The 27,894-nt window shown below is 34.7% G+C and overlaps 4 protein-coding genes and 1 pseudogene across 6 annotated transcripts; 4 read left to right on the top strand and 1 right to left on the bottom strand.

Moving 5' to 3' along the window:
- Positions 1 to 89: 89 nt before the first annotated feature.
- LOC114372262 (pentatricopeptide repeat-containing protein At1g71490-like) lies at positions 90 to 5,860 on the bottom strand. 3 transcript variants are annotated; one of them, XM_028329741.1, is made up of 7 exons: positions 5,537 to 5,860; positions 2,556 to 5,336; positions 2,268 to 2,411; positions 1,556 to 1,913; positions 1,210 to 1,401; positions 594 to 802; positions 90 to 475 (listed from the first exon to the last, which is right to left on the bottom strand). In XM_028329741.1, the coding sequence occupies exon 2, from the start codon at positions 5,223 to 5,225 to the stop codon at positions 3,057 to 3,059; it is 2,169 nt and encodes a 722-aa protein (XP_028185542.1). In that variant the 5' UTR covers positions 5,226 to 5,336; positions 5,537 to 5,860; the 3' UTR covers positions 90 to 475; positions 594 to 802; positions 1,210 to 1,401; positions 1,556 to 1,913; positions 2,268 to 2,411; positions 2,556 to 3,056. The 3 variants fall into 3 exon arrangements, with proteins under 3 accessions (XP_028185542.1, XP_028185541.1, XP_028185540.1); XM_028329740.1 differs by having other exon boundaries at positions 90 to 306; positions 594 to 1,401; XM_028329739.1 differs by having other exon boundaries at positions 594 to 1,401.
- Positions 1,959 to 2,763, top strand: LOC114370117. The gene is given in 3 exon segments (XM_028327403.1): positions 1,959 to 1,995; positions 2,242 to 2,421; positions 2,576 to 2,763. Coding segments are annotated over 3 exon segments (405 nt in total).
- Positions 5,861 to 6,255: 395 nt separating the features above from the next.
- On the top strand, positions 6,256 to 10,566 carry LOC114372263 (ATP-dependent Clp protease proteolytic subunit 5, chloroplastic-like). Its single transcript, XM_028329742.1, has 9 exons — positions 6,256 to 6,578; positions 7,131 to 7,250; positions 7,324 to 7,438; positions 7,527 to 7,619; positions 7,854 to 7,899; positions 8,030 to 8,102; positions 9,364 to 9,398; positions 9,531 to 9,619; positions 10,096 to 10,566. Exons 1-9 carry the CDS (start codon positions 6,460 to 6,462, stop codon positions 10,315 to 10,317), a joined length of 912 nt encoding a protein of 303 aa, XP_028185543.1. The 5' UTR covers positions 6,256 to 6,459; the 3' UTR covers positions 10,318 to 10,566.
- A 4,431-nt stretch (positions 10,567 to 14,997) lies between these two features.
- Positions 14,998 to 16,228, top strand: LOC114370274. The gene has a single exon (XM_028327577.1). It carries the CDS (start codon positions 15,144 to 15,146, stop codon positions 15,999 to 16,001), a length of 858 nt encoding a protein of 285 aa, XP_028183378.1. The 5' UTR covers positions 14,998 to 15,143; the 3' UTR covers positions 16,002 to 16,228.
- A 2,755-nt stretch (positions 16,229 to 18,983) lies between these two features.
- Positions 18,984 to 20,617, top strand: LOC114370118 (annotated as a pseudogene).
- The last annotated feature ends 7,277 nt before the right edge of the window (positions 20,618 to 27,894 follow it).

Consider the following 27,894-nt stretch of genomic DNA (forward strand, 5'->3'; position numbering starts at 1 on the left):
GGGAAGTTACTTTCCCATAGTGGGAAACTTGAGTAACTTTCCCACCCTAGAAACCCGTCTTGTCTGCGTATCAAAAAACAAAAGACTAATTGGCATAAACAACAGAGGCATTTTTCAGCAATTAAACCAATCAGAGTCTTCCCACATCGAAGAACATGACATATAATACGAGAAATTTCAGATAGTAAATGTAATTTAATTACACCGAGACAAATATAACATGCAAAGTTTAGGGAAATCAAATCCAACAAATAAAAGATATAGACGGTGGAATTGTGATCCTTCGTTTGTCCCCAATTCTCATCCCTGACAAAAGAAAACGAAACAGGTGAAGCATATATAGAAAGGAAAATCCCAGCAAATTCAACACATCAACACAGCACATTCCCAGACGAAATTTAAAGGGTGCTCTCCCACATTTGAGTCAAATATTTTCCCCATCTTTTTGCAGTTTGCTAATATATTTTACACTGACCTGAAATCAAACAATAAATTCCTATTAAAATAAATTACATTTAAAACATTGGTTAAACAGAATTATTATTCAAGTGAACTATGTCAATTCTATCATAAATCCGTAGAAGATGTGTAACCTTCTTTCCAGGAGCAGCTTTTTTGCCATCAGGTTTACCCATAAACAGCTCTTCCTCTATAATCAATCCATTTGGAAAAGTTCTCACTTGTGATGGCTTGGTTTCAGTTTGTTTCTTCCCCTTTTTCTGAGGTGGACAAATTCTGCTTTTCAGCAGCTTCCCCTTCAGACTCTTTGGTCTTTTTCTTGTTTTTCTTCTCAACGAGGACCCTGCCAACAAATACCACAAACAACACAGCCTCCCAAATTTCCAATTTTCAATATCTCAAGCAAAGAAAATAAAGGTAATTGGAAATGACTCTACAGGTACAAAATTCACCACAAAACCAAGCAAGACCTCACAATTTGACATCTTATAGAGTTGAACTCCAATTTACTGAAGGTAAAGATATCAAATGAGAAGGCAAACTCAATTTCCAATGTTCTGTTTCTAATAGAATTTTAGTTCAGTTGACCAGGTGTTCTGCGGATTTAGTCAACAGAAGAAATTGGCTTTGCATATCAATATCAAGAATAGAAAATTAAATATGGGTGTAATATTTAAACCAACTTTCCACACCAGTAACACCAAAAGCCCTGCAAAATGTAACTGATTTCAGTGAGGTGAAATTTCTTACTCGTTATTGGATAGCTTTCCACCATCTTCATCCTTTGCATGAGAAACATCACTCAGGTCCGTTGTAGTTTTAACATCCTCAGCATGCTTTTCATCTGGTTCAGTAGCCTTTGTCTCATTGCTATTGTCAGATACATGATCACTTCCCCCTTTATTATGATCTTTCAACTTGTTTCTTTTCTTGTTTTTTTTCCTGAAACCATTTACCATTATCAGAAACATTCAGTATAAAACAGCCAGCACAGAGATTTAAAACCAATTTTTTTTCTTCTTAAAAATAATAGGTTGGGCCAGTGGCTGGGACACATCTATTCTCAGGAGTAATTAAAATGGTAAATCTTTCTCACCCATCCTGTGGCTCATCTTCATCAGCATGATCAACTTTTCGTTATACACTAGCACAATGATCAACATCTTTTTCCTTCTTGTTGGCTTTCTCAGTTTTCTTACGTGCTTGTTCTCCTTTCGTTTCTGCTTCTGTCTTCTGAGAGACAGACACACCTTTCTCTGCAGTGGTAATTGGAAAGCCATCTTCATCTATACTTTCCACAACAAGGTCAGTATCACCCTTAGAGACAATTGGAAGCTCAGAACTTTTGTTGTCTTTCTCTTTCAACTGAACTACCTGTTTCTTTTTCTTTAATTTCTTAGTTGGATCATCTCCATTTTCAGGGTTATCATCATCCATTATTTCCTCAATTACAACTGAAAGAAAAGGGGAAAAAAAAATACTATGTCATTCATGTTACTATGTATGAAGAAAAAGATTACTTTTATCATAATGAAAGTGAGAAATGTATGATAGGATGTTATAGCATATCTATTATCTATCATTATATCTGCATGTCCACAATCAGATGCAATTTTTCCCAGATTATTCTCTTGAACATGAAAAACATAGCCATAGAATTTGAGTATTTGATAAAAAAATTCCTTTTATTTTAATACAAATTTAATATTTGTGTATCTTTAAATATATAAGAAAAAGAAACATAAGAGCAGAAAATACATATAATCATTTCCTGGCCACAAGAAAAGTTGATAATAGAACGAAAATACCTCCACTATTTGAGACTGACAAAGACAGGTACATGTCAGTATCACTATCAACAATGAAGTCATTAGCATATCCATCTTCACTATCATATTCAGATGACTCCTCTGACTCAGTTCCTTCAATATCCTCCCCCCATCCATGAATCACTTTCACAATGTAGTAGGAAATAAAGAATCTAATTATAAAAAAAAAATGTTACACCATGCACTATGTCTTAATTACAACTATATGAACAAAACTTAAACTGCAATGCAAATAAGTCAACAAATGGAAGTTCTTCAGAAGGATACTATTCATAGTCATCCCTAAGATCATCCCCATCATCAAACACAAAATAACCAGAAAGGTGGATGCCTTGTGAACCAACAACCAAGAATGCCACTAAGTCATCTGCATCAAACTCAAGATTCAAAGGGCATGACTCAACCTTATCTGGTAGCAATGAACACAAGAAAACTGGACTTCTGTGTCCAGAAGAGCACTGAAGAATGCTGTTAACCAGACGAACCTGGTCACCGTAAAATGTTGACTCGTTAATTTATCTCAAACAATGCAAAAGGGTAGCTGGTAAATGAAATGACTGACACTGGGGAATAGAGCAATGAAATCCCTTGTGCTAAAGAAGTAAAATGGCCATTCAAAAACAACTCATGATAATTTCAGTGTGCAAAGTTCAATTTTTCTGCTTGATCTGGCAACTGTGGCAAGTTTCTGCTTTTTAGGTCACAAACAAGGGATTGTAATAACAAACTACAATAGACACCTATAAATAAAATCTATTTTAACTTCTATCAGTATGCATTCCCTGCGATATTCATCTCCTCAAAATCTTCCTCTGATGAAACTAACTCACTACGTACATAACCAGCATCTTTCATTAGCTCATTCAATCCATCCATCACGGGGTAAATCTCAGAAGCATGAGGGTTGGAAGAGTCCCCTACCAGAAAGGGAGAAAACTCACTGCCAACATCAACCCAAGCACAACCAGGAGCCTTTCTCACCCCCAAATTTCTCATATAAGTCCTCACCTCTGCTAGTTTTCTCCAAGAACCAGCAGCTGCATACATATTGGCAATCAACACATAATAGCCTGAATGATCAGGCTTCATTTCCAGCAATTTCCCTGCTGCCCATTCCCCCATCTCTGTATTTCCATGGATTCGACATGCTCCTAGAAGAGTAGCCCACATTGCCGAAGTTGGCTTATATGGCATCCCTGTGATAAACTCCTTTGCTTTGTTTAGAAGACCAGCCCTCCCAAACAGATCAGCCATGCAGGCATAGTGCTCAAGCCGTGGAACTATCCCATGGACATCTATCATCCTTTTAAAGAGAACTTGCCCTTGGGCTACTAGACCAGAATGACTACAAGCCGTTAGAACTGCAACCATTGTTACATGATCCGGCTTAATCTCTAACTTGCACATCTCTTCAAATAGTTTTAAAGTTGTTTCTCCTTCACCCTTCATGCCATATCCCAAAATCATGGAAGTGTATGTAACTTCATCTCTTTTGGTCAATGAATCAAACACTTTTCTGGCTTCTAAAACTCTGCCAGACCTTGAATACATGTCCACCAGGGCATTCCACAATAATAAATATTCCTCAAACTGTTTGTGCTTCATAATGTAGCAATGAAACTCTTTGCCATGCTGCAGATTCGCTATGCGGGCACAAAGGGGAAGAACACTTGCAATGGTCACATAATTGGGTTCCATGCCCTCCTGTAACATCTCTCTAAAAAGGAAGGTGACTTCCTCATATCGATCCATGTGGGCATATCCAGAAAGCATGGCATTCCAAGTGATCAAACCTTTCTCTTCCGTTCTATGAAACAAAATAAATGCATGGCCAAGATCTCTACACCTGGAATACATAGTAATCAATGCATTTTTCACATTGTCAAACACATCAAAGCAAGTTCGCACGGCGTGGCCATGAATCTCCTTTCCCAATTTAATGGCTCCAATGTGAGAACAAGCATTTAACCCAACAACCATTGCAATGGCATCCAGATGAATGGATGTTCTCATCTGAGAAATAAGTTGAAGTGCCCCTCTGAAATTGCCTGAGTGCAAGCACCCTCCAGCAATGGTGTTCCATATAATCACATTCATTTCAACACCCTCCTCCTGCATGCTTCCAAATAGCTGAAATGCTTCCTTCCAGATACCCCTAGACGCATAACAGCTGATTATAGTATTCCAAGAAACAGAATCTCTACGTGGCATATTATCAAACAAGTGACGTGCAATCTCCAATTTCCCAAACCTACCATACATTGAGACCAAAGCATTGTGCACAAACAAGCTCCACTCCATGGAGCTAGCCTCAATAGACCTGTGAACCTCCAACCCAGAATTGAAATCCAATGATTCCCCACAAGCCTTGAGAACAGATGGATAAGTGTATTCATCTGGCTCAATCTTCTTATTCAACATATTCTTATAGACACAAAGAGCCTCCACAAAGAAGCCATTTCTAACATATGCCGAGATTAGCAAATTCCAATGTAAAGGATCCAAAGTATTAGAGCTCTCAGTAACAAATTGGGCATCAACAAGGAGATTAACATTTGTGTAAAAATTAACAAGCCTTGAAACCAAGATAGGATTTTGATCAAGACCCAGTGAGATGACTTGAGCATGAAGCTGCTTACCCTGTGACAGTGACTTAAAATGGGTGCAAGCCAAAAGGAGAGAGCCAATGGGGTGTAAGAGAAGGTGGGAAGAAGCAGCATGGTGCTGTATTTGAAAGAAGGTTTTGAATGCATTGGTTAAGTGGCCATGGGTCACAAAGTCCTTGAGGGATGCAATGAGAACACCAACCATTGATGCATCACTACAAAAGATGGGTTTTTGAAGTGGTTGTTGGGGAGCTTGTTTCCATGATTTTGGGATGCACTTCTGAAGGCGAGACAAGAAGAGGTGTCTGGGTACTATTGAGGAATATGCCATAAACAAATCAAAGGCTCAAAATTTAAAACACCCGAAAACGGTTGTCGTTTTAGGCTTTCCGCATTTTAATAATTTCCCTCTTTCTCTTCCGTCTCCCTTTTATTACTTCATCTGTCATTCACAAAACAGAGACTGTGAGGCTTATGTGAAAAAATCATTGTTCAGCAATACTACACTCGTATTCTTATTCCCATCTCCTTTGAGGAAAAATCACTCTATTTATCCTGCATCTCTAAGCTACAGTAATATCTATGCGAGACCTGAAAAAAAATTGCATGAACAAAACAGAATTTTGAGAATATTTATGTTACCTTGCAGCTCAAGCTCACGATGTTAGTGTATAAGCATTAATCTTGTTCACTTATCAAAATTTCAACCTGTAGCAGAGCCACATGGCACATCTCTTCATGTTCATATTGATGATTATGAAACACGTCTACGAGATGAACTGAACTGAAGGGATGGGGTTACAATAGCGAAAACACAACTGAGAGAAACATGGATGTTTAACGCCGTTGCCAAAGTCAGTTGCGGTGCTGTCGTGTTGAACTGAAAGAAGGAATGGGGTAAGCCAAGAGAAGTGAGAAATTTTCAGAATGTTAATTAAAAACCTAAATAGTAAAATTTATCCATAAAAGTAAGATATGTGACAAATTGGTTCTTTAAAAAAAAATATACAAATTTTATTTAAAAATAAAAAGGAAGAGAAATTTAAGTACTAATAAAAGGTGGGATAGTAGAAATTCGAGCTTTAACATGCAAAATTTTAAAAAACCCTTCACAGCATATTTGTCATGAGTGTTGCCAACGAGGGTAAGTAGTAATTTTAAAATATAAATATAGTGTTTAAATGTGTTGATACCATCTTTAGAGATTAAATCTATATCTTTTATGAATTTGTCATACTATCATATTTTTATAGATAAATTATCCTTGACTCAAAACAATATCAGTTTTGGGTGTTTTTAATTTGAGCCTTGGGATTTGGTTTTAAAAGGAATGAAGGGGTGAGATGGTTTTTCACTGACGATACAAGGGTAGGGTATTAAGCCGTATCGCTTGAGCCTTTCCCATAAACACAAACACAAGCACTGAATTGAGTTCACTGTCGACAAGTTTCGCCCCAACACTCAACTCGGCTCGTCGCTATTGTTGTTGTTCTTCTTCTCCATATCAAACAAAGTATAGATAAAATATCATTGCAGCTTCATTTTCATCCTCCAATTAATTAGCAATGGGGCACACATCCCTTTTCACTCCCTCTTCCTCTCTTAGGTTCAACTCTCTTCTTGTTTCCTCCACCCCCTCTTCTTCTTCACGCTCCAACAGCGTTTCTTTCCCCGCCCTCTCCAGGTATTTCTTTCTTATAGCACCCCATGAACTGCGGTATTTATTTTAGCTGAATTTCAATTAGAGTTTGCCTTAAAGTTTACATTTTGATGACTTATCCGTGAGTTTGTGGCTTTTCCACTTGTTGGTGTTGGATTTTATTGTTTGTTTTTTATTATTATTTTAGAAAATTCAGGTTACCATATTTGTGGAAGATGATGACCCTAAGTTTTTATGCTAATGGATAAGGGTGAAAGTGAGATTTTTGGGTCACTTTTAGATTATGCTTCGAATTGAAAATATAGATTAATAAAAAATGTTATTATGATAAGTTCGAAGTTGTTTATTCTTAAGCCTGAGCCAAATGATTATTCTTGATTCTAAGGTATGCTGTGAAGGGTTTTTAAAAAATTTGCATGTTAAAGCTCGAATTGCTATTATCCACCTTTTATTAGTGCATAAATTTCTCTTCTTTTTTATTTTTAAATAAAAATGGTAATTGAGCATGGAAGAGACTAGTATATTCTCTGTTATGTTATGTCTATGAAGGGGATGAAGCCTTGCTGTGATTTGCAGGAACATAAGGAAATCGGTAGAAGATAGAAAGATTAATAAAAATTCTGCTGTGAAAGCAGTGTATGGTGATGAATTTTGGACACCTGCGAGGAGTTCACCTCAGGATATTTGGTCCATAAGGTAGATTTTCATTTGTTATTTGTTTTATCTTTTAGCTTAGTCTTGTTTATTGACTTGGATAGTGTTCTTGAAGGAGTGATTTGCAAGTCCCATCTTCCCCTTATTTCCCTACCTATGCACAAGGACAAGGGCCACCCCCCATGGTTGCGGAGCGTTTCCAGAGTGTTATAAGTCAGCTTTTCCAATACGTAAGCAATTTTTTACACTTGTTACTTAATGTTGAATATTCTGCTTTTGTTTAATGTTTCTGGTATTAATAATGTATTTTGGATTTAGAGGATAATCCGTTGTGGTGGAGCAGTTGATGACGATATGGCAAACATCATAGTTGCTCAGCTCCTGTACCTCGACGCTGTTGATCCTAACAAGGTCTGTTCTTAGATTTTAGTCATTGAAAACTCATGGTTTATCTTCTTATACTGTTATATATATAAAGTGATCCTATGCTTTTCTGGAGATGATGTCAAATGCTTATATTTTGGTATTTCTGTATTTTTATGATTAGTGTTGAGATTTTTTGTATCGTTTGTATTATGTGATGAACTCAAAATTTTCTTGTGCATGCACTTAGTCAACTACCTATTTTCTGATTATGTTGGGCAGGATATTGTCATGTATGTAAATTCTCCAGGAGGGTCGGTTACAGCTGGTAATAGTTTTTTAGTTAAAACTATCTTGCTTTGTTTTTTTTATTATTATATTATATTCATCTACATGGGCTAAAAATATATTGTATCCCAAATATTAAAATGCTTTCTTTGTTATTCTTTTCCCCTTAGGAATGGCTATATTTGATACAATGAGGCATATCCGACCTGATGTGTCTACTGTTTGTGTTGGATTAGCAGCTAGGTAACCTTTTATTCTTTCTCTGGGCAATATTACCTTAATGCTGACAAGTTACCAGTTACCACCAGTAGAAGGCTAAAAGTTTTATCCTAACTTGATCTTGATTCTTGATGTATGCCAGCAGAACATATTGATTTATTTATTTATGCTGAATACTGGGAGAATAATGATGATTAATTATCAATTATCTTAAAATTTTCCTTCCACACTGTATCATATCTATTTTTTTTTTTTAAATAGTTCTTTCTTTAATAACTATGTGATTCTATGGTGGTAGTGGTAGTGGTAGTTAAAAAAAAAGATGGAGTAACTGAATGCTAAGTTGAATGTGTGAATGATTATATACTATGGTACTGATTAAGGAAAAGATGACAAAATATCAATTGAAGTGGATTGGACATGTGCAAAGAAGTTCTCTGGAAACACTGATGAGGAGAGTAGATTACATGGTTTTTAGCCGTGTGAGAAGGGGAAGAGGGAAACCAAAAAGGGGATTGGAGGAAATTGTTAAAACTTTAAAGGAATCTCATGATGAATAATATTCTTGAGAATATAGTCTTTAATCAAGCCCAATGGCATCATGCAATCTGTTCAACCAACCTCTCCTAGCAGGATAAAACTTTAGTTGTTCTTTATTTTGGATGGTTGACCCCTTAACCTTTTTTTCATTTTGTATTTTTTCTATCAATAGTAGATCTATCTTGGTAAGGTCGATTAATAAAAATAAAATAAAGTAGATCCATCTGCTCGTTTAATCTTTGGTTGAGCAGTCTTGCATCTGTGAATGATATATTTTGATTGAGTTCACTCAAGTTTCAGGAGTAGCCAAATTTGAATCTTGAGAACAAATGGTTTACCTGTCTTCCTGTGTATTTAAAGTCTGCTTCATTTCATTTTAGAAAATCTTCTCCATTGGTAATTATCATGTGCTGAGTTATAGCCTTTTTCCGATTGTGAAAGTAAAGGGGGAATGGAGTTGTGTGATTTCCCCCTTTTTTCTCCTTCACCTTCATATTGAGAAATATGGGACTGGAAGGAATGTTGAAAATAATATTAAGTATTAACTAACTTTTGAACTAAAAATCTTAGGTTTTGCCTTTGAAAATATCCTTAACCTTCCATGAATTAAAAATATTCATAAATATTGATAATTTGTCCATGAAAAGTGATTGATAGTTGATTGTATACTATAGTTGTTATTTTTTTTCCTGTTTGAAGAAATTTTATTTTCCGTTCATACTTATGTAGACCTTTTCATCTGCAGTATGGGAGCTTTTCTGCTGAGCGCAGGGACAAAAGGTATTCTTTTAACATGCAATCGCTGTATCTATCCCCCCCTCTTTCTTTGTTGATGAATGCCATTTCCACTTCTTGAAAATTAGAATAATGCTTCTTTCTAACTTTATATCCCTTCCTCCTTCACTTCTGAAGGAAAGAGATACAGCTTGCCAAATTCAAGGATAATGATTCATCAACCGCTTGGTGGTGCTCAAGGAGGGCAAACTGACATAGATATTCAGGTATGGGCCTCAGTTTCCTCCTTTTATTTTTTATTGGATAAACCTCATGTTTCCTTCTCAATTTATAAATTTATATATTTCTACCATAGAAAATTAAAGCCTGTCTTAGGGTAGCACTTAAAATATAATGAGTTAATTTAAACCAAATGAATGCCCTAATCATGTAGTGAATTTCCTAATAACCTAAATTTATTCCATACTCCTAATATTCCTATGATTTATTTCCTATATTATCCTGCTATTTATTTTCCATTCCCTACTGTTATACATTTGGATTTAGCCAGCATTTGGTTAGATTGGATCGAGGCAGACAGTCCATAAGTTTTGATTATGAACAGCAGTGCAATAAGTGACCCTACCAAGGGAGACTGAAGGATTTACTTGTTTTATCACTGTTTTGTACAAGTATCATTAATTCATAATTCTGTTATAATAGTTCTTCTTCGAGAAAACTGATTATGATTCACAATTCTCAGGCTAATGAAATGCTGCATCATAAGGCAAATCTGAATGGATATCTCGCCTATCACACTGGCCAAAGTTTAGACAAGATCAACCAGGATACAGACCGTGACTTTTTCATGAGTGCAAAAGAAGCCAAGGAATATGGACTCATAGATGGTGTCATTATGAATCCTCTCAAAGCTCTCCAGCCATTAGAGGCTGCAGCAGAAGGTAAAGACCGGGCTAGTGTTTGAACATGAGAATGTTGCACTTTAATTTCCAAGGTATAAAAAATCATAGTGTTAGACTGTAAGATGTTTTTGGTTGCTGAGTCCAACTTAATTTTTTTTTACGGATGTTGATACCTGTGCCCATGTACCAAAAATGAGGCGAAATTGATACTATTTATTTAATATTCACTGCTTCAGAGTTAATACTGACAGAAGGTTCTTTAATGGAACCTGAATGTGATTTTAACTTCAAGCATTCTTTTGTGATGAACTGATAATACGTCCTCGTATGTTGTAGTTAGATTTTTTTTTTTTATTAGGCCGTGGTTGTTTTTCATTACATATTTGTGCGACTATAGTGTTAACTGTTGAAAAAGAAATGTTTGCAGTAAAAACGGTACGAACCAACAATGATTAGATAGATACATGTACTCACTGTTTTGTTTGTTTAAACAATGAAATGATAGGCCGCATTTCTTGTTAACTTTGACTTTAAATTTTATTTTAGCGACTAGTATGATTTGTTGATAAATTATTTGTTGGAACTCTGAATAGATTGTCTAATAGTGTGAATAAAATTTTGTATACTTTTTGAACTTTTGATTTTATCAAAGTTCAGAAGTTTCTCGAGTCCAAGTTACTTGTATTGTGTTGATTCTTTTTTAGCCGAAAAAGAAATTTTAGTACCGGGTTTCACATAAGTTGGGCATTTCCACTGCACTTCACAATTGGAGTTTTAACAAAATCATTGAACTAAGAAATTTTTGTGACCGAAAAGAAACGCTGTGTCTAGCCCAAGATGGCGAGAAGAAATACGATTCTTCAACTAAGAACCGTTTGGCATGAAGGACTTTCCACCTTTGCTTCTTTCTCACTACCAATATTCTTCTTTGAAATCTGTATTAATCATTGTTAGTTAGGACTTTAAAAAAAGCCTTCCCCGCACATTTATTATCGATCTTAATCACATGAATACAAATATTAATATTAATATCTTTAAAATCTTAAGATTCTAAATATTTTTTAATTTTAGGATAAAAATATTTGTTCTTTTTTTATTTAGCTATACAACTTATGATCTTTTTAATTTTTATTTTCTTAGTTGCGCTTAAGTATTTTAAAATTAAATTTTATTTTATTTATAATTTAAATTTATTTATATATTAATCTATATCATTTTTTCGTTAATTATAATTTGATCTTTTTTCTTTGGCAGTATGATACTTTTTAAATACTTTTGTGACAGTATCATTCTTCAAAAAATTAAGAATAAGTTTATTCTGAAATCACTTGTTGCTAATTATTCTGGAACCATACACGAGTTTGTGCAAATATTATCAGGAGCCTGCCCTTCGTCTAGAACAATCAAGCATCAATGCCGCATAAAAAATAAAAAAATGCATCAATAGATAAAAAAAATTAATAATCAAAGATCACGTCATGGTTGAATTGAATTATGATTCTCGGATCGTTTATGCACGTATGTTACGCGCACCTAGCGGCTACCACATGTAATAATTCCCCTCATCGAATTATGGGAATTTTTTTCAAGGTTCTTGTAATATATATATATATATATATATATATATATATATATATATATATATATATATATATATATATATATATATACTTCTTTTAAGTAGCATGATTCATCAAAAGTATAAATTTGATTTGATGGTTAAAAGAAAATAAAGATAAATAGATTATGCGTTTAAATCTTCACTAAAATTCTAACAACTAATATTTGTCATAAAAAAATATCACAATCCATCTTTGTAAGACTATTTTTTATGATTTAAAAATATTTTTGAATTAAAACAACAAAGAAATTACCAAATAAAGAAAATCAACGGCAAGAGAGTAGATATAATACGAGTGCCAAAAATTTATTGTAAGTTACCTATGAGACAGAGGTATATCTATAATTCTATATAAGGAGAACCTTCGTCCTATCTAAGGTATACACGATTCTTTGTGGGGTTTTTTTTTTTTTTTTATCAATCGACACTCTTATCATAAGACTTAGTATTTTTTGTTTGTGGTAATATTTTTCAAGGAGAATGATCAATCGTCACCATTAGAGAATTGAGTTCTTGAAAGCATTTCTAACTATAGAACCCAATGGTGATGTGTTGTTGTGTAAGACCTTAGGTGAAGCATGAAGCTTGTATGCAAATTGCTAACAAGCATCGCAACACTTTGACAAACTCAGTGTAGTTGACCTATAATAAGGGCATGTTTGGTTGTGGTGGATGAAGCTTGAAAAAGTACGTTTGTAAAAGACACTCCTTCATTACATTTTTTATCTCATCTTGCTTTTAGGAGGTCTGGATCCGCACTGACGCGCACATATTCTCAAACGCATTTTCTTTCTTGATGATTAGTTTATCAACCTTGTCCATTATACTTGATGAACCACGACCTTTTTAAAGGAAAATAAAAATTGTACATAAATACATTGATATTTTCTTTCATAATTTAATTTATTTAACTAAAGAAAATTGAAGAAGAAAAAAAATACACTTTTCTGCTATGATACCACCAATTGCTGCCGTTCAACAAGTTTCGTGAATTGGGTTATATATCCACTTACGGGTTATATTATTTAGCATTATAGGGATGTTGGGACGCATAGCATTGAATTTAAGTCAGTTCAGATGAGATGAGACAATGTGTTTCTTGCCTACCGGGGCCCAAATCACCCAACCAAACACTAACAGGATAGCCTTATTTGATTTCCTTTTATATTTTTATTAAACAATAATAATACTTTCTTGAGTTTTGCTTTCGTGTGTAAACTAACTCTTCGCATATTTTTATACTAATAAGTTGTTCACACATTGATTGGATCATTGGAGTTGTTATAATTTTTCTTTTAAAACAGTCTATATATGTATATGTTAAATCTGTATTGTGACAACAAAGTTTGAGCAAATATCACTTTTCATTAGGAATCTTGGGGAATTAGAGTTTCACCAAAATTAAGATTTGTAGTTATTAGTGGACAATTTTGTTTTTTGTTTTGTTATTCAAAGATATTTCATTTAACTTACTTATTAAATGTTCATCGCCAGAAAATGCCAAACGAACTACAAGCAGCAGAGGAAAATAAATAATCCATACGAATCTCCTTATTGTTAGTTAACTTATAAATTTTAAACTCTGTCGATTGCGACAACGATTATAGTAGAGACAAAGCCCTTTTCAACTTAATTAGCAAAACGGGAGGAAATAAATATAAGGTCCTCAGTAGAGTTGATGAATTGATCAAACTACATTAACTAGTTTAGTTTGGCTTTTAAAAATCAGTAATTTAGTTTGACGCTGTTCTGAAAAAGTTATATTTAGATTGAGTCAAATTGTATTACTGATTTTTATCTTATGTTCTGACTTTCATAATCCATCAAGTTGGCACAGGTACACATTTACTCTTGTTTTTTTTATTCGACAGATTTGCGTATTTTAAAAGTACGGATAGTTGAGATCTTTATTTTATTACAGAATTTTTTCCTTTTAAAAAATCAATAATCCGTTAATTTTTATAGATTCATAATTTATACAAACTGGATGTCTTTTTAAAGTATTGTACATATTTTCCCTTTACAAAAATATTAAATGGAATCAAACCAATTGTAATTATTATAATAAAGTATTTACATGAAATTTGATTCATTTCTTGTTATAAAAAAATGATTCATAGTTGACCTTTTTTGTTTGGTGAAATGTAAACGAGAAAGGAGTAAAGTTAACGTCTGTTTACCGAACGGCCTAAACCGTGTGTCACTAAGTATAGATCCCTACTTCCAACTGAACATGTAAATGAGATACTATTCCGAATCACATTAGTGTTAGCAACTTCAACTGCAATTATATCTAATTCAAGCCAAGAGAGAAAGAATTTGGTTCATAATTAATGTTTATGGTAACTTCAGGTACGGTTCAATATGACGACGGTCATCATTTTCAGATAAACTCGAGACAACAAGATACCACATTACTATATCTCCTACTATTAATAAAGACAATATTAAAATTTATGGTATGACAGCATAAATAGACTGGATACAATTTGTCATGCAAATGTACAAATATAGAATGCCGGAAAAAATACCTATAATTAATAACATTATAACTATACATACTAATTATTCTATTAGTAAACCTGAGTGAATTTAATAAGTATGTAGTATTAACAAAAAAAAAAAAAAGACATGTGCAATGCCAAATGGCTATATATGTCAATGCAAATTGATGAATCATTCAACTCAACTACATAAGGATAATAACTTTTGTGGATGAACTCTCCCATCGCAGGGGATGCTTATAAGATTTGGATAAATCGAACCTTACATGCCAAATGGAAGTTTTATAATTTGTCCGGTTTGCATGATTTTTGCTAATTAATGTTTATCTTGGCATTATATATGATCTTAATTAGTAATTTCAAATATATAGAAAAACGAGTTTAATTATGCTTAATCATCAAGGAAGAGGAAAAGTCACGGAATTGGCGAAGAGGAGTCCTCCAAAATTCAAACTGGCTCCACTCATCCGTCAAACTTGCAGCCAAACACAACACGATTATTCAAAGCAGTATTCCATTTGTACCAAACCAATGCCAAAAGATAAATGAATTTGATATAATAATTCATGTAGATATACATAATCACATATTTAAGTAGGCCAAACATATATGAATATAAAGATTGATTCAGACCATGTCCTATATATATAAAATGTCAAGTAAGTAAACAATATGGACGTGGCAACCACTTTTAAACTTCCCTTGGCTTGCAAACAAAGACCCTAAGAGGGTGTAGCTAGTGTTTGTTCTCATTCGTTCATTCATGATGATTGGTGCTTGGAAGAAAAAAGCCAAAGAGTTCTTCACCCCAAGAGAGGTCTTCTACCTCCTCACAATCACAATCCTCAGCCTCCTCCTTCCTTTGTCTTTCTTACTCTTAGCCTCTCTTTCTGGTGCCCAATATTATCTTCAAACTCTCACTTTGTTCCAAAGTTACTATTCACCACAACCCTTTCCCTATCTTTTCCACCTTGCCCTCAATATCAACCCATGTATTCTCTACTTTCTCGTGTCCATTGTGAGCATGGGGACCCTGATCCAGGGGCTGACGGGTAAAATCACACTTTTCTCCGAGTTACCGTCCAAGTCCTCGCGTATCTCCACAGCGTGGATTTTACTATGCGCGTTTCAAGTTTGCGTTGGTTTGGGCATAGAGGGGAGCATTGCGGCTGGGCTTTACGACGATGATGTGTCAAGTTTTGGCACCGAGCGTAGCCTGCTGAGCAGGATGATATTTCTGTTGGGCCTGCACGAGACGACCCACGTTTGGTGTAGGATGGTGGTGAGGCCCGTGGTGGATGACACGGTGTTCGGTGGGGCCCGGAGGGAGAGGTGGGTCGAGAGGGTGGGCCTGGCTGCTGGCCTGGGCACGTTGTGGTGGTGGAGACTTAGGGAGGAGGTGGAGACTTTGGTACTTGTGGCCCAAGTCAAGAGTGAGCAATTGATGGATGTGGGGATTGGTGACTTTGTTGGATGGTGGTTGTATTATCTCATTGTGACTATTGGCATGGTGAGGATCGTGAAGGGTCTCATTTGGATTTTCATGATTTCTCTCTGTAGAAGAAGGCCAACAACAACAACAATAGAAGTGGAATCGATTCAGAACGATGACAAGGTGTAATTAGAGTTGACCCATTTTCTATTTTCCTTCTTTTATGCTGTTCTAATTGAGCTACCTTTCTCCCTCATTTTGTTATTTGATTTTCTTTGGTCAGAGACGTTAATTACAATATTTTATACCTTTGCGAAATTGTGACAAACCCGCAAAACATTATTGAATTGATGGTATTATTGCTCAACATGTCGATAATTAGTTCTTTATAATATGATTTGTCGATAGTTCTTTAATTCCAATGCGTGTTATTGGATGATCCTATTAATATGATGGCATGACTTACCACAAATCAATATGATATTGTTAATTTTTCTGTGTCATAAGCGCGTCTGAATTATGAATCCAAACCGGCTATTAAAAATGATTTTCAGTGGCCAATCTCATAAGTCCAAAATGTTGCCATTTCCTAGTGATCAATGGGTTTTAGTCCGATTCACTTTACCCTTTTTCTATAGATAAGGGTAAATTACAAACTCTCCATAATTAGAACTGGATATGTTCACAAAACTCTGGATCATTACTCTCTATATACATTTAGGCTATGTTTGTTTCCGTTTAGTGTGATCCAAATTCTAACTTGAATAGTAAATTCAGTTTTGTGATAGGCTTAGTTATCTCAAAACTTTGTTTGTGTGTTAAAATTTTGCCTACAAGTTCAATTGTGTAGAAGTAAAACTTCGATTGTTTTTGCAAATCTTTATCCAAATATACACTTAATAGTAGAAGTTAGTCATAATTGATTTTACTTGTCATTTGATATATTATTTATAATTTTAATCCTTCTAACATTTTCCTCCTATGATTTCATCCTTGGTTACATTATCATTAATATTATTATTATTGTTATTATCATTATCATCAGCATCACTTATAACACCATTTATCACTAGCAAGTTTGTATCCAATACAAGACATGATGGCATAATGTTATCTATTGGACATCAAATATTAAATAAGATTAAATTTTATTTTATTCTTATTTTTTTCATATTCTTGTCTTGCTCTAATATTGTGTTTGATTTAAAGGATGAAAATAGAGAATAGAAAGAATATTTTTTTCTTAATTAAAATAGTATAAAAGGTGTATGACTCAATAAAATCTACACATTTTTTTCCTGTTTCTCTCTTCTCTCCCTTGACTAAACACAACCTAAATAAATAATTACTAAAATCCATTAAGTTTTTTTTTGTTCTAGGTCAGAAATCACAAGTGTTTCTCAACCCACTAGATCATAGACTAATCTTACTCATGGTTTGTAGTTACTATTGGCTTAAGAGAATTTTACATACACTGAAAATCGAATACAAATTCTTCTATTAAATAAATCATTCTTACTCATGAGAATGTAGCGAAATTTTACAGTCGTATGCCAATCTCTTGGGTTACTAAAGGTCGTTAATTGGCCATACAAAAGATTTTATTTTATTATATTTTGGAAAGAAATTTTAATTTGAGCGCAGTCAGCTTCACCAAATATATTGAAGTTTATTTTGGGGCCAAATATATTGCAGTTGGATTGATGGGTTCGATACAAAGTTTGTACCTAGATTCAACAAATTTAGTCATGTGTGTTTTTTTCTTTCTAAAAATGGAAAATCATAAATTACAGGTGGACTAGATTATTTTCACGTTTTTTTCACCCATATTTTTTCTTTATTTTCCTTTCCAAAAAATACTCCTAGCGAAACTGTGTTTCCACTATATAATGTACCTACTAAAAATGCATTTTTGTCATGTTAGGGAGTGTGTCCTTCATACACAACAAAAATACATTTATGGAGGATGGTACTCTAACACAATGAAACCATGTTTTTATTGTGACTATGAATAATACACAATATGAAAATACACTTTTGATGAGTATTGAAATTCAATAAAAAAAAAATATTTTGGTTGTGTAATATTTTAAGATTTAGAATAGAATGTGTTCCATTATATATTGAAGAGAAGGAGAAAATAAAGGCGAGGATAAAATAGTAATTTGCTGTCTTTTTATATAACAAAAAGGGTGGAAAGAGCAAAAAAGAGTGCGAGAATAGAAGCCTTGTTCTGTTCGCTGTCATTCCAATAGAAAGATGCTTTTGAAAAATATTATTTCTTTCAAAAATGTCATTTTATCTTTTATTTGTTCACTTTTTTTCCTGAAGTGTATTTTCTATTAGAGTAAAAAAAAAAAGTGGAACGAATAGTATTTTTTTTCTTATAAAGACAGCAAAGGAGACATATAAAGGGGATAGGTGAATTTCATCCTTCGAAAAGGTGCCAACACTATTGGATTCATGTAAAACAATCACACGTCCAATGTGACTATTTTTCATATTTATTGTCACCGTATTGTAAAATTTTTTGTTATTATCAAGGTAAATTTCCTTGTTAATTTGATTGTTTTTTTTCCCTAATTTGTCTTCAACTTAAATGTTGTTTTGGTATAATACAATCAAATTTATAAAGTATTAATCCATTCACTCACCCACTTTCTATATACACTTAATTTAAACATCTTTATAGCATATTCCTCATCTTTTCCGCAAGATGAAGTCAGTTTGGTATTGTGGGACTTCTCTGGAAAACCACCAATCCCTAGTTAAAAAAAAGGTCATCCATCATTTTCCCTCAACTTTTTCGTCACGCAGACTGAACTTCTTAGGAACATGTAAGGGATTAAAAACTTGAGCTATTATTCCATAGGAACACGTATGGTATTAAAAACTTGAGCTATTGCTACATAGTTTGTATAGATCCTTGTATTTGTTTCAATAACGACATACCAATTGGGGCTGATGACGGCTGCACTTGATGAAAACATCGAAATATCACATCAAAGTTGCATGATTCCTTTCATGTTCTAGATAACGTAGTTAATTTCTTTAATCATTTATACGTTTAAATATTCCTTTTGCACCACGAATAAGGACAATGCAAACACACCAATGTTGATATTTATCTAGAGAAGCTCATTGCCAGGGGAACACAGTTTCTTTTCAACAATGGAATTACTAGGAGGGATAAATACTTTCCCTACATCTTCAGAGAAAAACCAGAAGCAACAACATGATTTCAATTTTGATCCCTTGATGTTAGAGGAGTTCAACTTTGTACTTGTTCATCAACCAAAGCAATCTCTTCAAGAAATCAAGGAACCAAAGAAGAATGAACAGGTTCTACCATCTTCTATAGCATCATTGGAGCTTCTGAGCAATTATGGAAGCAGGTTCAAGAGGCTAGGGAAGCAAAACATCATCGATAGTAATGTTCAAACTTGTGTGAGTACTCCTCAGAAGTTGTCAACTGAAGAAATAATAAGATTGGCTGTAGCAAGGTATATTCAACACTCTACACAAAGGCATGAAGATGTTTTCATCCCCATGCACCCTTACGGATTTGGTCTTGGAGTTTTATCCAAAGAACTCAGTTTCTTCTTGCAGCTGCTGAGAGGGTAGGGTGCCAACAATTTGAACGTTCCAGCATGTTACTCTCCTATTTTCAGTGGAACTCTTCAGGTGATGGTGCCGTTCAGAGAGTTGTCTTTCATTTCGCTCAAGCACTACAAGAAAGAATCAGAAGAGAAACTATAGGAAAGTTGACACTGAACAAGCGTGAGAAAAACGAGGAAAAGGATACGATTGAGAAGTTAAGATCGGATACTAACATAGCTGTTGCATGCCATCAAAAAATTCCTTTCAATCAAATGATGCAGTTTTCTGGGGTGCAAGCCATAGTGGAAAATGTTGAATCAAAAACCAAAACTCATCTGATAAATCTTGATATTGGATGTGGAGTGCAATGCATGGCTTTGATGCAAGCACTGGCTGAGAGACAGGAAGAGCAAGTTGAGATTCTGAAGATAACTGCCATTGGACTTCAAGGCAAGACCGAGCCAGAAAAGACAGGGAAAAGGTTAGTGAGTTTTGCTGAATCCTTAAACTTGCCCTTTTTATATAAGGTAGTTTTTGTCACAAGCATCATAGAGATCAAGGTAGAGCAATTTGGCATTGAAGATAATGAAGCTGTAGCTGTATATTCTCCTTATATGCTGAGGACTATGGTGTCGGATTCTGATTCCTTGGAACACTTGATTCGGGTGATGAGAAAAATCAGATCAAGTATAATGATAATTCTTGAGTTGGAAGCAAAGCATAATTCACCCACCTTTGTGAATCGCTTCATTGAGGCATTGTTCTTCTATTCAGCATTTTCTGACTGCATTGAGACCTGCATGAAGCAGGATTATGAATGCAGAATGAGAATTGAGGGAATATTATCAGAAGGGATACGAAACATTGTTGCTATGGAAGATGGAGAAAGGATGGTTAGGAATGTGAAGATAGATGTTTGGAGAAGATTCTTTGCAAGGTATAGAATGGTGGAGACTAACACTTAGCGAGTCATCGTTGTACCAAGCTATCTTGGTTGCCAAAAAGTTTGCGTGTGGGAATTTTTGTACTGTGGACAGAAACAGGAAGTGTCTAATATTTGGATTGAAGGGGACCCCAATTCATTCAATCTCGGTTTGGAAGTTTCTTTGATGAGAGAAAACTATATTCAATTGTCATTTATTCCCTTGAAAATTTCCCCTTCATGGCTTGTTTGGTCCATGTATTCTGAATATCAAGGAAATTGATGTGGCTTGAGTTAGTTAGATTGAAATTTATGGTTTCATCTTAAAAAAATAATGAAAATTAGTAATTAATAATCAGATTAAAAACAATTACAGGATTTGAATGCAGTTGCAGATTTACAGTTCTTAACATGCATTGTTAGTTCCTGACAAGAGTTGTTCTTGTTGGAAGTGCACGTTCACCTCCACGTTCTTTTAATTAATTAATTTTATTATTTTTGAAAAAATTAGTTATTTTGAATCTGGTCCATTTTCCATCCACATTCATCCCATATCTTTAGACTCTATAAATAGGATGGGGTGCTCTCAGTTTTGTATCACCAAACCCACTTCTCTATTCAGAAAAAAATGCACCATCTATTCAGAGTGAGTAAGGGTCTGGAAGAACAAAACTGTCTTTCAGGTTTGTGTGTGAGCCGCTTCCCGTTCGATTTGCAATGGGGAGGTACGCTTGTAATTCCTTTTAATTTCCGCTGTTTGATCTAAATATGCTATTTAAATTTATTTGCATGTTTAGATCAGTGTATGTATATTTTTACATTTGGTATCAGAGCCTATTTGTACCTCTGTCTTGCTTATTGGGTCGTTCCTATGTGGAGTTTATTTTCTGAGTATATGGGTGTTATGTTTTAAGCCTCCTTAATTCAAAATAACATCAAAATTAGGAATGATGTGAGTTTTCTAATTTTTCTATGATTTAAAACGTATTTTTGGGTGTCTAAAATGCATATAATGTGTGGGTTTTTCGAAATTGAGGTAATAATATTTTTTTTTTTTTACCACTGCTGGAGGTTGAAGACGAAGTCTTGTGGATTTTGTTTACTGTGTTGGAATTGTTAATATACATTTTAAATTAACAATATTAAACAAAGCACGACTTGGTCTAGTGGTAGATGTGATGTGTATTACCTCATTGTTTTGGGTTCAAATCTCGTTGCTGCCTTTTGTTGTTTGTTTTCGTTTTAATTAATTAAAAGGAAGTATAAATGAAACGAAAACGCCTTATGCTGGTTTCGAACCCTCACCCTACAAGCATGAAAGGACTTCCTTTGCCGCTAAGCTACTGCAATTTAATTGTTTATTAATTGCAGTTCACGTGTATTTATAACTTCTGAAGGATAAATCATTTATGCACAAACTATTTAAAAATTGTTTGTCTCTTAAGTTATGTTGAACATGCAATATTATGTTAAATACTGGTATGCATTGGATTTAATCCTTTAAAGTTTATTACATGTTTAATGAATATACGTGCAATGTTATTTTGAATTGGTATACATGTAATTTTTTATGATTCAATATTGAGCACATTTGCATTATTAAGTATGTTTATGCAAGGATTATTTTTTAATGTTAAGTGATTAATATAATTTTATTAAATTAGAGAATAGCCACAGCATCTTTAATTGAGTAAAATTATATACTAAATTTATAATCACATTAGAAATATTAATTGTGATTAATCATATGTAATGTGATGAAATCTACCCACAGGAATTTTGTTATATTTGTATGATTAATTAGGATAAAATATTAAATTATATTTCTTAATTTACCCACAGGAATTAAGGAAAAGAACATGATTTAATAGTTTTATCATAAAGTTGCATGATGAATCTAATTGAGTAGGACTTTAGCCCACAGGCAAGTTTTGTGTCACTAGATTCATATATTGAGACATGATTTGCATTGGCAAAACATGACATTTGTTTAGTCTCAAATTTTCTTAATGAGCATGTGTGTTTGTTTGCAGTTTCACAATCTATGAATATTTCTTGTGACCTTCCCATTTTGAAAGGTGATAATTGTAAGGTTTGGAAGGAAAGAGTTCTCCTTCATTTGGACTGGATGGATATTGACTATGCTATAAGGAAGGATGAGCCACCGGCTATTACTGAAACTAGCGAACCTGATGCTGTTGATCTTTATGAAAAGTGGGAGAGATCTAATCGTCTCTCCGTTATGTTCATAAAAACCAACATATCCGCTAGTATCCGGGGTTCAGTTGACCAGTATGATAAGGTCAGAGATCTGTTGAAAGCCATTGATGAACAGTTTACAACCTCTGAGAAGTCACTTGCTAGCACACTCATTATGCAATTCTCTTCCATTAAGCTTACTGGAACGAGAGGTGTGCGTGAACATATCATGCGCTTAAGGGACATAGTGGCTCAGTTGAAAACCTTGGAAGTTACCATGTCTGAATCCTTCCTGGTACATTTCATTTTGTGCACCCTACCTCAACAGTATACACCCTTCAAAATCTCCTACAACACACATAAGGATAAATGGTCTATTAATGAATTGATGACCATGTGTGTTCAAGAAGAGGAGAGATTGATAATGGAAGAGGGTGAGAAGGTAAATTTGACTACTTCTAATTCTGGAAAGGATAGGAAGAAGTCTGTAGGCACCAATAAAGGAAAGATTCCGACTCAACCAACAATTAAAAAGGAGTCAAAGTGTTTCTTCTGTAAAAAGAAAGGACACATGAAGAAGGACTGCCCCAAATTTAAAAGTTGGTTTGAGAAGAAAGGTACACCATTTGCCTTTGTTTGTTATGAATCTAATATGATTAATGTGAATCATAATACATGGTGGATTGACTCTGGTTCTATAATCCATGTTTCTAATACCTTGCAGGGTATGGAAAGCCTAAGGAAGCCAGTGGGAAGTGAGCAGTGCATCTACTCAGGGAGTAGGATGAGCTCACATGTAGAGGCCATTGGAACGTGCGTCTTAGTCTTAAGTAGTGGCTTTAAATTACATTTGGAGAAAGTTTTTTATGTTCCTAGTTTCTGTAAAAACTTAATTTCTGTTTCTAAACTTGCACCTTTGGGATTTTATTTTAATTTTACAGACTTTGGTTTTAATTTACTAAATAAATCTGAAATTATTGGTTGTGGTCAATTGGTTGATGGTCTTTATTCGATTGAATTGCAAAATGACGCTACTTCTATGCACGTTTCTGTTGGGTTAAAACGATGTATTGTGAATGAAGAATCCTCTATGTTGTGGCACCGGAGATTAGGACATATCTCTATTGAAAGAATCAAGCGATTAGTAAATGAAGGAGTACTTAGTACTTTGGATTTCGCTGATTTTGAGACTTGTGTAGATTGCATTAAGGGTAAGCAAACTAACAAGTCTAAAAAGGGTGCAAAGAGGAGTTCTAATTTATTAGAAATCATACATACAGACATATGTTGTCCAGACATGGATGCAAATAGTCCGAAATACTTCATAACCTTTATAGATGATTATTCACGATATATGTATCTCTACTTACTTCATTCTAAGAATGAAGCTTTAGATGCCTTTAAAGTTTTTAAGGCTAAAGTTGAGAAACAATGTGGAAAACAAATTAAGATCGTGAGATCAAATAGAGGTGGGGAGTACTATGGTAGATACACAGAGGATGGACAAGCACCAGGTTCATTTGCGAAATTTCTTCAAGAACATGGGATTGTTGCCCAATACACTATGCCTGGTTCTCCGGATCAGAATGGTGTGGCAGAACGAAGAAATCGAACCTTATTAGACATGGTGAGAAGCATGAGGAGTAATGTAAAGCTTCCTCAATTTTTGTGGATTGATGCTCTTAAGACGCCTGCGTATATATTAAACCGAGTTCCAACCAAGGCTATCTCAAAGACACCTTTTGAATTATTCAAGGGTTGGAAACCAAGTTTGCGACATATACGCGTTTGGGGATGCCCGTCTGAAGTAAGAATCTATAATCCACAAGAGAAGAAACTAGACCCTAAGACTATTACTGGGTATTTCATTGGATATGCTGAAAGGTCTAAAGGGTATAGGTTCTATTGTCCATCCCACAACACTAGGATTGTGGAATCAAGGAATGCAAAGTTTCTTGAAAATGACTTGATCAGTGGGAGTGATCAATTTCAGAACATTTCTTCTGAAAGGGATCACTGTGAAGCTGAACCTTCTGGGACAAGTAATAGGTTGGTAGTCATTCCCACCCCTCAAGTTAAAATGGGTGTTAGACAACCAGTGATTGAAGTTCCACAAGCTGTTGAAAGTGATCATGTAGATCGAGTTGTTTGTGAGGAACAACATGATGATATTGAACAAACTGGTGAAGAACCAGTTGAACAAGTTCCTCAGCAAGATGACCAAACAACATTAAGAAGATCTACTAGAATAAAAAAGACAGCAATTCCTAGTGATTATGTAGTGTACCTACAAGAATCAGACTACAACATTGGAGCCGAAAATGATCCTGAGACGTTTTCACAAGCCATGAGTTCTAAGGAATCAAATTTGTGGTATAATGCTATGAGGGATGAGATGGATTCTATGGCATCTAACCAAGTTTGGGATCTCGTTGAGTTGCCTGTTGGTGTAAAAGCCATCGGATGTAGATGGGTCTTCAAAACAAAGAAAGACTCAGAAGGCAACATTGAGAGACATAAGGCAAGACTTGTTGCTAAAGGATTCACTCAAAGAGAAGGAATCGACTACAGAGAGACCTTTTCCCCTATATCTAAGAAAGACTCTCTTCGAGTAATTCTGGCATTAGTAGCTCATTTTGATCTTGAGCTGCATCAAATGGATGTGAAAACGGCGTTCCTGAATGGTGATCTAGAAGAAGAGGTTTACATGAAACAACCTGAGGGATTCTTATCTAGTGTTGGTGAGCACTTAGTCTGCAAGCTTAATAAGTCCATCTATGGATTGAAACAAGCCTCCCGCCAATGGTATTTAAAATTTCATGAGGTCATTTCTTCATTTAGCTTTGAAGAGAATGTCATGGATCACTGTATATACCAGAAGGTCAGTGGGAGTAAGATTTGTTTCCTTGTATTATACGTAGATGACATTCTGCTTGCGACTAATGATAAGGGTATGCTATATGAGGTGAAACAATTTCTCTCAAAGAACTTTGATATGAAGGATATGGGAGAGGCGTCTTATGTCATAGGCATAAAGATCCATAGAGAAAGATCTCGAGGCATTTTAGGCTTGTCTCAAGAAACCTATATCAACAAAGTTTTAGAGAGATTTAATATGAAAGATTGTTCACCAAGTGTAGCTCCCATTGTGAAGGGTGACAAACTTGCTTTGAGTCAATGCCCCAAAAATGATTTTGAGCGGGAACACATGAAAAATATTCCATATGCTTCAGCAGTCGGAAGCCTTATGTATGCTCAGGTTTGCACTAGACCTGATATTGCATTCGCTGTTGGAGTTTTGGGAAGATATCAAAGTAATCCAGGTATTGACCACTGGAAAGCTGCAAAGAAAGTGATGAGATATCTTCAAGGAACAAAAGATTACATGCTCATGTACAGACAAACTGATTGTCTGGAAGTGATTGGCTACTCCGACTCAGACTTTGCTGGTTGCGTTGATTCACGAAGATCAACATCTGGTTATATTTTTATGTTAGCCAGTGGAGCTGTATCTTGGAGAAGTGCCAAACAAACCTTGACTGCTACTTCCACTATGGAGGCTGAGTTCATTTCTTGTTTTGAGGCTACCTCGCATGGTGTATGGTTGAAGAGTTTCATATCTGGCCTTAGAGTTGTGGACTCTATTTCTAGGCCATTAAAGTTGTATTGTGACAACTTTGCTGCGGTGTTTATGGCTAAAAATAACAAAAGTGGAAGTCGAAGTAAGCACATCGACATCAAGTACTTAACCATAAGAGAACGTGTTAAAGAAAAGAAAGTGGTCATTGAACACGTCAACACTGAGTTAATGATTGCTGATCCTTTAACTAAAGGCATGCCACCAAAGAATTTTAAGGATCATGTAGTACGAATGGGACTTGGTTCCATGATGTAATTTCATTGTACGTACATTTGTTATTTTCAATGAAACTCTTATTCAGTTAGATATTTTCTCATATCGTTTTGTGCACATATTTATTTATTTCGAGAAAAATCATTCGGTTTAGATATAGAATAAACATATGGTTTATTCATTAAGTTGAGAGCTAGTGTTGAGAGACTTGATATATTGTGGTACATGGAAGATACTACTCATCATCAGAGGACCTATCGCCATGACTCATATATTATGTTTCTTGTTACGGTTGATGTTGGGTTAAATGGACCAAGTGGAAGAATGTTGGAAGTGCACGTTCACCTCCACGTTCTTTTAATTAATTAATTTTATTGTTTTTGAAAAAATTAGTTATTTTGAATCTGGTCCATTTTCCATCCACATTCATCCCATATCTTTGCAAAATATATTTGCAACCACCTTCAGTAACAAATCACGTACCCATCATCTCACGTACTGATAACTTCTTATCTCACGTCTGATAACTTCCTATCTCACGTTTTGATAACAAGTTGAGAGAGCTTTGTGATGGACAGACTCTATAAATAGGATGGGGTGCTCTCAGTTTTGTATCACCAAACCCACTTCTCTATTCAGAAAAAAATACACCATCTATTCAGAGTGAGTAAGGGTCTGGAAGAACAAAACTGTCTTTCAGGTTCGTGTGTGAGCCGCTTCCCGTTCGATTTGCAATGGCTGGAGGTACGCTTGTAATTCCTTTTAATTTCCGCTGTTTGATCTAAATATGCTATTTAAATTTATTTGCATGTTTAGATCAGTGTATGTATATTTTTACAGTTCTTTCTTTGCTTTTATAGTCTTTTGGCCTACCTTGATTTTTTTTGTTTGGTCCTTCAAAATTAGAATGGAGAAAATTCTTTTACAAAGTATGTACAGGACAATAGAGTGTGTTTGGTTTAGAAGAGAAACTAAACATGCATTTGGCAAGAAGGGAAGAAGTTACTCCCCTTCCCCAAGTTTCAAGGTTTTAGAAATTTTGAAAACCGAATCATCTCTCAAATAACCCCAAATAAATTTCCATCAATTTCAACACATAAGCAACCACACAAAAATCATAATCTAAAACTAAAAATTTTCATCAATACTCGTCAATCAACCAAAATCACCATTTCAAACTTAAAAATCTAAATTTGCTTGAGCATTCATTTTCATACATTATAGTTCATTCCGAAAGCAATCTTAGGCCAATCCAAAGCAACAAAACACAGGGACAAGTGTAACTTCCCTTACCTTGCGTGGTTTTAAGTTTGGGTTGCCTGAAGAGGATGAGAAAGAAAAAGGCTTTAGGTCCAAAGGTATGGCTTTTCCACCACTGTACTACCACACACTATATTGGATTTTCTCTAAAGCTCTAGAGTGTATGAAACTATGCAATAGAGTGTGGAACTCTACTAATCCACCTTGGGATGTCTTGGGGGAGAAGAAATGAGAGATTATGACTAAGT

This window comes from Glycine soja, chromosome 10 (genome assembly GCF_004193775.1).
Source record: "Glycine soja cultivar W05 chromosome 10, ASM419377v2, whole genome shotgun sequence".
NCBI lineage: Eukaryota > Viridiplantae > Streptophyta > Magnoliopsida > Fabales > Fabaceae > Glycine > Glycine soja.